Source organism: Nyctereutes procyonoides, unplaced genomic scaffold, assembly GCF_905146905.1.
Source record: "Nyctereutes procyonoides isolate TBG_1078 unplaced genomic scaffold, NYPRO_anot_genome, whole genome shotgun sequence".
NCBI classification, from domain to species: domain Eukaryota; kingdom Metazoa; phylum Chordata; class Mammalia; order Carnivora; family Canidae; genus Nyctereutes; species Nyctereutes procyonoides.
In genome coordinates this window covers 12,295,190-12,306,226 of record NW_026575020.1, presented here as the reverse complement: position 1 = coordinate 12,306,226, position 11,037 = coordinate 12,295,190, and the positions used below count along the sequence as shown (strand labels likewise).

Below are 11,037 nucleotides of genomic sequence, written 5' to 3'. Positions count from 1 at the left end.
AGTGCTCTAAATGATGCCCATCCAATGGGCCAGCATTCATTTCTGTCACCTCTACCTACATAATGTCAGACAAATTGCTTAACCTCCCACACCTTCTCTTTTCCCTTCTGTAAAATGGGAATAATGATAGACCCCACCTCATAGAATTGATATGGGATTAAATAAAATATTCCATGTCAGTGTTTAGCAAAGAGTCTAGCACATAAGTACTCAATAAATAGTAATGTATCACTGATTACATAGTAATATTATTTATCATCGAAGTAATTAATCTCTAAATGGTCTCTTGGTGATAGGATTGGGAACAGAATCTAATTTCTAATAGACTGTCAATAAAAATGCATGAAAGAAAGGAAAAAATTCAAAGTTTATTAAGCATTAAGAATAACAGACAGATAAAGGTTTGGACTTAACAGCATAAACACCACCAATATCTTGGTGTACAATTAAACTGACCTCACATTAGTTTGTACCTGTTTAACAGATGCAACCTTTGTGGTGTTGCCAAAAGGATAATGGTTATGGTTATTGTTACGTTTGGTAAGGTGCTCCAGAATTAAAGATGTTACGATTAGACTTAAATATTCACACACACACACACACACACACACACACACACACACACGCATGCACTCCTCTACCCACACCTGGCCCTCTGCAAAATGTACTGACTTCAGTTGGCAAGTCCAATTCAACCAAGATCTAAGATAAGGCTTTGCTCATTTTTAGAATGACATTATTAATTATAGAGAAAGCTAAGAGGAGACCATGGCCTCTCCAGTGAGGCCCAGGAACCCTCAGCAGGAAGCTGGCGCCCTGAGAACAGAAGAAATCTACCACATAGTTTCCTATCACCTGCAGCTTGCTGGCCCTGGGTTAAATCCCAGCCTCTGCATGCCACACCCGCAAAGAGGCCAAGCCAGCCTGCCTTGGGATTGCTCTGGTTAATTCTGCTAAAGTGTGAGTTTTCCTAAAAGGAACATTGGGGGGAAACTAGAGAAACTACAAAAAACAAAAACAAAAACAAAAAACAAAACCCAAAACCAAGCATAACTGCATGTTACAAAATGCCTGTTGTTTTACTCAGGGTGGGTGAAAGAGAGAGGCTCCACCTAAAATTCTTTTTGACTCTTCCAAAATCAGAGGACCTTCCATATGCACATTTAGAATTATTGTGTGTTCCCTCACAAAGCCAGTGAGTCGGAAGGAAACTGTGGGTTATCTAGTAATAGAATCCTACCCACCCAATGCCAGATCCCATCCGTGCTGTCCTCAACCAGTTGTTCTGCTTTGAGAGATGGCTTCACACAGGCCTGTCACATTGGAAGATGAAAGGCCCATCACAGTCTTGCCCATTGGGTGTTTTGAATGGTCAGAAGGTGGGCACTTTCTCAAAAGGAGGATATGATCATTTACAGCCCTCCCACCCCTCCCTACAGCCTCCAGTGGCACGGGCAGCAGGACAGGCTGATCAGCTGTTGCCTTCCTCTGCAAGTCTCGTCCACAGAAACGATAGCGTGACCTTGTCAGGAAGTCCTAGGCCGCTCATTCCAAATTGTGTCTAAATGATGTTGGCATGATATGATTTGGATTCATTTTTAATGGCCAAGTAATTAATCTCCCAAAGATGCTTATGATGAAAAGGTGAAAAATGACAACAGGACTTTTAATAGCTGCAGTCTGCAGGACTCATTTGACCCTGGTTGATCCAAGTCATTCCAGATCGGGCCATGACTTCCCACGCCATTTAGCAGAATTGCCTTATTTACTAGTTAATTGCCCTAGACAGAAAGCAGTGAGTCCAGGAATGAGTGTTCATGTGTGTGTGGTGACAATGACCTACATAGAAGGCACGCATACAGACTCCAAAGTTTTTACATTTTAAGACGAGGTAGGTTTTCTGAAACCTCTCCTGGCACACCGAAGAATACGTTTCATTATAATCTTTTTATTTCTTCTGCAGAGAACATTTGCGATCCTCATTTGACACAAACAGCCTAATTCCAAGAAAGACCAGGGCTCAAATTCGGTTTTTCAGCTACCATTTCATCCTGTAGTGAACTTGGATGGTCCATGGTGCCTCACTTCTCCACTTAAAGATGCTGCTTGTCTTTGTTTTAGTAACTACTGCCACTTAATAATTCTGCTGCCATTGGTCTCTTTACCTATAAAAAAGCCAACTTTGCATGTCCACCCGTGTCTCTTACTTAATATCACTTATTCAGTTCTGCTTCGGAACTTGGCCAAAGGTTTTATTTATTTTACTGGTCGTATACCTGAACCATGCATTTTGATTCCAATGCTCTCCCATTTCCCACCATAATCTGTAGCTCGGAACAAAAGGGATTTCTAAGTAGGAATATCCTACTGGTCAGGATTACCAAGACTATGACCCTATAACAGAAGCTTTGCCGGTGGACTGACCAGGAAACCACCAGGTCATTAAATAATTAGATACTCTGGAGGCAGGAGAGTAGAAAATCCCACTGATGAAAGGGTGTTTTAATCTAGCACAAAATGTTTCTTTGCAATAACAGCAGAATCTCTTGACATTACACAACGTTGTGAAACAAAAGAACAATCATCTTTAAAGTCAAAACATCTATCAAATTATAAGCCATACACATAACACCAATATCAACCTTATATTGCATTAGACGCACGTGCCCACAGAGGAGAACAGAATTGTCTGGGGGTGCTTGCAGTGATTATTTCATTCCAGGAACTCATAACTTTGAAGTGAACATTTTCGTGGCAGATGCTTTTCCTAAAAAAACACTGTATCATCCAATAAATATTTGACTAACATCCACTTTGTGCTTTTGGGTGACGTTAACTGACTTCTCTCCGAGACCTAATAGGAAACAAGAAAGCTCCTTATATATTTTAGAGCAGGATTCGTCACACCAAGCTTCGATACTGTCATAAAATTTTAATTTAAAGCAAAAAACATGCTGATGTATCAGTGATAGGCTTAAAATATTGAAGACTTCAAAAACCCCCAAGTGCTTCTTCTCTGTACAACATTGATGAATATATATCTTTGCTATAGAATTTTAAAACATGGAATAGTTTTCCTTTTCTCTTTGCTATATATAATATATGTCTTCCAAAATACATTGTCAGTATTTATATCTGAAAAATACTGTACAAAAAAGAACTTCCTATAATTACTCTGTATAAACATTAAACAATTTAATAATCTCTCCTTTTGGTCTATAGTAAACATTTAAATTGATTGGATTAACCACAGTTTGTGACAACACCATCCTCTTCTGAGATACACCAGTGTCTTTTACATTCATTTTTCAGAAGTCCACTTTATAAGAGCACATACGTTCAAAAAGCAAACAGAAAATTAGAAACATAAGCTCCAGAACCATTAATTTATGAAGCATTCAAAAAAGACACCACTAGGGAAAAGGGTCTTACAAAACATCAACTCATTAACTTAATTAACTGATTTTTAAAAACAGCAAGGTGTAATTCACAAAAAATATATATATTACCAAAAAAATGGGGAAAACTGAATCTTAAGTAATTGTTTTGAATATCAAGAGGGTATGGAAAAAGGTATCTAGAAAAGTGGGAGGGTGAGGGACGGGAGAAAACAAAACCAGACATATCAATGTCAAAAGCTGTTCCAAGATGCAATTTATTTTGGCTCCTACACTGATAAATTAACCCCTCGTTCTGACACCTGGCATTTCCCTCTGCTTCCCTGTCCTGGGGATGTTCTGGGCATGCTCAAATGCATTACTGCAATTTTTGTGTTTTAAAAGACAGTGAAATTCTTAGGTAGGGAACATATCCTATGTCCACTAGTAATACTCAGGCAGCATGCTCTAGCGTACGATAGGATTATTGCTTTAGGTACAGACGGTGCAAAAACACACTCTGTGTTCTAGAAGAGTACTCTTACTTATCTGGGGTTGGTAGAATTAAAAGGAAACTTAGTAGATAGCAGTAAGTAAATATGGGAATCTAATAAATCTAAACAGCACTTTAAATTTGAAGACAGTTATCACCAAAACGGAAAATAGGAGGAAAGCAACCTATAACCGAGAGAGAGAGAGAGAGAGAGAGAGAGAGAGAGAGAGAGAGAGGAGAGAGAGAGAGCGAGAGCTGCAGTGTAGTGCTAAGTGATTTCTGTGCACCTTATCAGCATGGTCACTTACGGATTAAACAGAAACGAGAGCTCGTAGTCTGGACAGGTGAGAGCCCACCGGGGCCCCGCGGGGTGATGCCCTGCAGAGGCGTCCTGGGGGCAGGAGGGGACGGGAGGGGGCGGCGGGGCCCCCGCGGGCTGGGGGTGCGGGCCTCCGCAGTCCGGTAGAAACACGGCACCTTTCCTTTTCGGAACTGAGAGACGACGAGAGGGCTGCCTGAGGCGGCAGGTGCAAGGGCAGGTGCGCCCGGGCCGCACGGGGCAGGTGCGCCCAGAGCGCGGTCCGGGTCGAGGCCTCCGGTAAAGTGCTGATGGCAGAGAGGTTGGTCCGGGCCACGTGCTGTCGGGCGGGAAACACTCGGTCCCTCCGTTGAGAGCCGGCCCACAGGACCCGCCGCCCTACAGGGGCCCGTGCCTGGCCTCGTACTTGGCAAGGATGTTCTTGCATTTGCCCAGCTCCTTCCGCAAGTCAGCCACCTCCTGGCGCAGGGCCGAGTTCTCCTTCTCCAGGAAGGACGCCCGGATTGCGATCTGGTTCTCCTTCAGCCGCCGGGCGTCGCGGGAGCGCTTGGCTGCCATGTTGTTCTTCCTGCGCCGGGCCCAGTACTTGTCGTCCTGCTCGTTAGTCACGGGGAGGGAGAGACAAGGCGTTAGGCTTCGGGTGTCCTCCCCGGGCCCGCCGTGCACCTCGGCATCTGCCTCCCGCGCAAGGGCGCACCTGCCGGGCCGGGTCCCAGCGCCGCCCTTCTCTCTGCCCGGCAGGTGGGTGCCCGACCAGGCCCAGCCAGGGGCCCACCTCACGCCCCGAACTACACCAGGCCCCTCTGCGCTCTTGGGGAACAGTGTGAGAGCCCTTTCCTCCCACGGGGGCTGGCTGGTCAAAGTCCTTCCCACCCTGTTGCAAGGCCACCTGGCGCCCTGGCTACCAGCCGCCGAGATGCACCACCACCACCATCGACGGACCAGCCCCACTCCTGCGACCTCAGCGTCCGCCCGTCTGCACGCGTGTGCACACAGACACGGGCACAGCAGGCTTACGGTGGCATTGTTTCTAATGGGGAAACTAATCAGTAGGAGATTTAACGACTATATGATGATGGGAGTCATACAAAAGGATACTCTGCAGCTGTTACAAATAATGATCCAGCTGAACCAAAGAGATGTTCATGACATACCACTCTGTGGGTGGAAACAACGGCAATTTGCTGATTAATATGTATAGCCTCATCCCACTTTGGTTAAAAAAAAATCATAATATTGTATATTCATAGAAAGAGGCCCAGAAGGATTTGTGCCAAGCTATTAAAAGTGGTGCCTCTACAAGGGGGATTGGAGGAGGGACGCCAAGGAGAGAGGTAGGTAGGATCTTTCACCTTTTCTGTCTTTCTGATCTATGCCTTGGTCATTAAAAACAGAAATTAAAGAACAAACAAAAACTTCCACCCGCCTCTGATCATATCTAGATGGCTAGCATTTAAAGAATTTAATCTCCTATTTAACTCTTAGACCTTTATTCACCTGGGTACTACTTAAACACGGTCAGTGTGAAAGCATTGTGTGCAGTCCCCCTCATCATTGCTCTCCTTGCCAAAAAAAAAGGGGGAAACTTTCCGAGGAAGATGAAGAAATATAAATCTTCTTTTAGGCCTAACCAGTTCATCTGTGGTGCCACCTGGTGTGTTCTGCAATTCTCTCTTTTCAGCAACTTGCAACAGCAAATCCCTCCATCCTAGCAAGGCTAATCCTTACAGTTACCGGTCACCTAGAGTAAGTGAGTTGAAGACAGTTCTCACCCTCCCCCCGGGATTGTGAGGGGCAGCTGGCATTGGAGGAGGTCACATGAGTGGGGACCAAGGCTGCAAGGACGTCTCAAGATCAGTGGTGCATCCCATGCCTGCCCATTACCCTTGGCAAACATGTGCCCTGCACAGAGACAGGAAGTGTGAGAGAGAACGCAGGTGCAGGCACCTTCTGCCAGCCAGCAATGATCTGATACCGGTACCTTATTTATAAAGCACTCCTAGCTTTCTTCATGTTTCATCATAATATGTAACTAAGTGAAAAAGATGATCTTCACAATAGCTGGTACTAGCATCCTTCTTCCAGAGAAGAGGGCTGTCCTTTGAAGAACAGCTGGCTAAGTCGGCTCGGGGCTAGTATGGGGTGGCCATTGGTGGGATTTGTTGTTGTGCTTGAGGAAGGGGACAGAGGACTGAAGGAAAGGGACAGAGGCCAGGCCAGCTGAATGGGGTGATCTAGGAGGAGCAAAAAGAGTCAAATGACTCCCCAGAGCTAGGAGGACCTAAGGGCATATTAACAACAGTGAAGGTTCCAGTTTGGATGGCAGCTGTTGGGTTACTTCAATGTAAGCCCCAATCTTAACCCCTCATAGTCTCGGTAAATCTACCACAGTCAGCGTTCCTTGGTTGTGTGGTTTCCAAGATCATTCAAAGGAGGAGGAGCTGACTTAGAATGTATCTGAACCTGACCCAGGGGAACAGGAAGGAGCCTGGGAGGTAAAGGGGTGCATGAGAACAAGACCCTGGGAAATGGCAGAAGCTGGGGGTGGGGTGGAGGGAAGGGAAGGGGTGTACTGATGTAGGCCACAGACTTAGAGGTGTGTGACTGGGTGTTAAGGACCAGGGAGTCAGCAGCTTTTCTCAGGGTAACAACCAACTTTTCTGTCTCTTAGAGTTCTTTTTGCTTCTGTTTTCATTTCACAGCCTCACCTGTCCACACAAGCAGGTGAGCTAGAAAGGTGTAAAATGGGGATCCCTGGGTGGCGCAGTGGTTTGGCGCCTGCCTTTGGCCCAGGGCGCGATCCTGGAGACCCGGGATCGAATCCCACGTCGGGCTCCCGGTGCATGGAGCCTGCTTCTTCCTCTCCCTCTGCCTATGTCTCTCTCTGTGTGTGTGTGTGTGTGTGTGTGTGTGTGACTATCATAAATAAATAAAAATTAAACAAAAAAAAGGTGTAAAATGGAGACCATCTCGGGTGGGAGGGGAGCTAGGAGGAGGAGTGGAGCAGAGGACGCAGAAGGCTAGAATCAGTGATGGAAGAGGGGGCTGCCCTGGACCAGAAAACCAGCTTGCTTCCCTTTGTTACCACGGAATGGTTGGGGGAGGGGGAGCAGGACACTGAGTGGGGCTGACAAATTTGGCACTGTCCTCTTCTCCATTGTTCCCAGGAGCAGGTGCCATCTGGCTACCAGGTTACCCCACCCAGCAGGGGCCCCCCAGTCCTGCCCCATCATCTTCCTGAAGGTCTCATGTTTGACATTGCCTCCCCTTGCCAAACCCCTCATTACAAGTCAGCGATCCCTTTTTCTTGCCAGACTAGAAGTTCCTTGAGAGTAGGAACAATGTTAGTTCTGGCTCACCTCTGGATATCCCCAGGGCTTGGAATACACAAGCATTTGAAAAATATTTGTCAGGCAAGTGAATGAGCAGTAAAAAGTATTAAGACAACAGGGTGATTAAACTGATTCTCAGCTAGGAATCCCAGGACCCACACTGCTCATTCCTCCCAGGAGACGCATGCTAACCCGAGCGAATGGTTCCAGGGAGGGTGTAGGCACCTGAGGGGAAGACACCTCTCTGCCAAAAGGAGAAACACGTTACAGCTCTGCTTCTTGTTTCCATATGAGATCATGGTCTGTGGCCTGAGCCTTTACCCACAACCAAAGGAATCCAAGGACATTTGGCAGGAGAATGTTCCTGCCCGCTACCCACCTGCTATGGGAGAAGGTCAGGCAGGCCTGGCCATGACAGCAGTACCATGCATAATTCCAGCATAGACTGTTTTCCCATGGCCTCTTTGTTGCCAGGGTTACCTGGGTTATTCAGTAAGTCTGCTCTTTTGCTTTGAACTTGTAAATGTGGAGACCCCGGGAAGGTCTGGCTGCAAATTAGAGCTACTGCTCAGGATCATCAAAAAGAGATCCATGCTGCCATGGTCTAGCTGAAGAGATGAGCTCTAAGATACACACAGGACCAGATGGCTCAGGTGAGGATAAGCATTCAGCTGAAAGAAGATACCCTACTGCCCAGGACCTAGTCCCAGTGGTTCTTTCTTACCCTTACTCTGACCATCAGTTCCCTAACTAACTGGCTTAGTTTTCGTGGTGTGTTTACTATGAACTTCACTCTTTGGATTATACACACAGGACCAGATGGCTCAGGTGAGGATAAGCATTCAGCTGAAAGAAGATACCCTACTGCCCAGGACCTAGTCCCAGTGGTTCTTTCTTACCCTTACTCTGACCATCAGTTCCCTAACTAACTGGCTTAGTTTTCGTGGTGTGTTTACTATGAACTTCACTCTTTGGATTATTAGGGTGACAGCTACTAGTCTGTAGCCTGTGTCCCAGCCAACATCCCGCAGTGACATTTCTGGACACTAGAAGACTCAGGGACGAGGCCTTCCACTAACTAGCAGTGTTCACCCTATTTCACCCTACTTCTTGTTCCATTTCCTCAACTGCAAAATGGTAATTTTGATATAAGGAGCCTCTGAGGTCCCATTCAGCCCTGACATTTGATGAGTCCTCCCCACTCAAAATAATCTTGGGTATGTAGATGACAGCAGTGATTTCAATCTGATTTCCTTTTCCTCCAGTGCTCTTTCTAGATGGCAAAAACAGGTACCTGGTCCAAATTGGTTCCAAGAAGATATGCCCAAACTCCCATGTTCCCAGCCTATAATGACTTCCCATCCGCATCACAATTAATTTTGAGAAATGGGCAGGTTAGAAGCTAGAAAGAGGCTAATTATGCCTGGTTTCAATGCCTCGATTGTATACAATCATATCCCTATTGTCTATATGATTGGAAGGAAGCATAAACACAAAAAAATTCTAAGCCATATCTAATCAAAAATGGTTCTATTTTGGGATAAGTGGACATGGCATACTTTTGGAGAGAATTCTCTTCCTAATTATTATTAAACGTGTCAGATTAATTTTGTTTTAAGTTGTATCAGACTTTGTCAGATAAATCTATTTTCCTTTATAGATAATGTATCCTCTCAACATAGCAGAAAAGAAACAACAACCTGAAAGTAACCTTTTCTTGAGATACTCAAATGACCATTGTTTAAGAGACAGAGTACACAGTACATATAAATTATACCAGGGGACCCACAAGCTTCCTTAAGAAAATCCCACCCAAGTCATCCATAGGTGGAGAGAGGCCCGGTCTCCAGTTGTTACTCTCTGAGGCCTATACAGAAAAGGCAGCAATTACTTATCAATAAATCTCCTAAGGGAAGAAACCCTTGGAGGACTTTGTGGTCCAGATGTTCTTCACAAATAATTTCCGTTCTCTTTCCAACCCTGAAAGATTTTGGTTTGATTTTATTGGGCTTTCACAGGCTTCCCTGCAGATAGTAGCAGGTTTGTTTCCTTCATGGGTTGTAAATCACTCCAACATTTTACAGCTTCTCCTTATTTCTGTGCTATATCAAGACATGAAAGGCATATTTCAGAAGGCACCCAGGGAGAAAGCAACTTGCCTAGAGTCACATGCCAAGAAATAGGATCAGAAATCACAAGTCCTTTGTTCACTTGCTTATGTGATCTTCCTGGAGGTCACCCTTTTAATCTGCCTCTTGAGCCCACCTTCCATTTGCCCAAAGCCCGATGACCAGTTCCAATTTACCTTCAGATCATCGGGGATGAAGACTTTGCGCGCTTTCTTAATCATGGGCTGTGGCTTCAGTTCTTCCTCAGAGAACTTGCGTTTGCGAGGGTCAAACATTTCCTGGCCAGGGATGCTGGAGAGGGCCAGATCTGCTGGGTCTGGCTCGTAACCCACCGGGACCTGGATGGTGTCAGGATCGATGGGACTCGGTGTATTGCGGTTTGCTGGCAACAGCTGACCTGGAGCAAGACAGGAGCTTTAATTCAGAAAACTACCGGAGCCCCATTAGACAGCTACCAGATGATACTGCAGGATAAGTGGCAAGAGGCTTCAGCTTAATACATGACTAACATTGTTCATTGTATTCATCCTCACCACATTACTGAGGACCCAGTAGGTTGAGTATGACTTTACTCACGTCACATCAGGCACAATAAAGACCCACACACATGTGTGCAAACTCAATTTTAAAAAAATACACGCACTCATTCCTCCCTATAACACATTCATGGAGCACCAGCTGTGGGCCAGCCACTGATTTTTACTTTACCTAAATTTAAGGTGTCTTCCAGGCAAGTCAGGGAATCAGACCCATAACAAGTCAGTTAGAATATAGTGAAGGTTCTGGGACAGAAATGTGCTTCCAGGGTGTGGGGGACGGTACCTAACACAAAGGCGGTTAGGGACACTTTCTAGAGGTGACACTTGGTGTAGGTACAGCTTGAGGTAAACAGTAATTAGCAAAAAAGGTAATCCAGGGACAAAAACAAGCCGGAGGGTTATCTTTTGGATAGCACGGACACAGAGCACAAGACAGAGCAGAGAGAGGCGTAAATGCAAGAGCTGTAGTCAGGCAGGTGGGCGGTGGGGGCTACTTGAAAAGGATCCCGAGCTCCCAGTGGCAAGCAGAGCTTGAGGCTGGAAAGAGGACTCAGGCCGTGTGACGGATGGACTGGACGAGGCAGGGCTGGAGACTGGAGCTCAGCCTCCAGCTGCTGTGATGACCCGCCCAGGCGTACATCAGTGCTCACAGTGGGCCCAGTGGGAAGAGGGTAATTTCAAGGAGCATTTCACAAATTAGAAAGGACACACTGGAGAGGCCCCCACTTCTACGGGAGGGTACTGCAGGCCCAACCAGGGAACCGCACAGACGTCCCAAGAACAACAGAATGTGTCCTACTGGTGAAAGTGAACTTAATGACAGACTGCAGTGTTTACATAGGCAGCTC

At 46.0% G+C, this 11,037-nt stretch overlaps 1 protein-coding gene across 4 annotated transcripts in view; it reads right to left on the bottom strand.

The window, feature by feature from the left end:
• Positions 1-348: 348 nt before the first annotated feature.
• Positions 349-11,037, bottom strand: part of HLF (HLF transcription factor, PAR bZIP family member) — a 54,385-nt gene continuing 43,696 nt past the window's right edge. For all 4 annotated transcript variants that reach the window (XM_055337625.1, XM_055337643.1, XM_055337640.1 and 1 more), the window contains exons 3-4: positions 9,827-10,047; positions 349-4,783 (exon numbers count right to left, since the gene is read on the bottom strand). In XM_055337625.1, the coding sequence (XP_055193600.1) occupies positions 4,568-4,783; positions 9,827-10,047 (437 nt within the window). In that variant the 3' untranslated portion in view covers positions 349-4,567. The remainder of the gene's footprint in view (positions 4,784-9,826; positions 10,048-11,037) is intronic.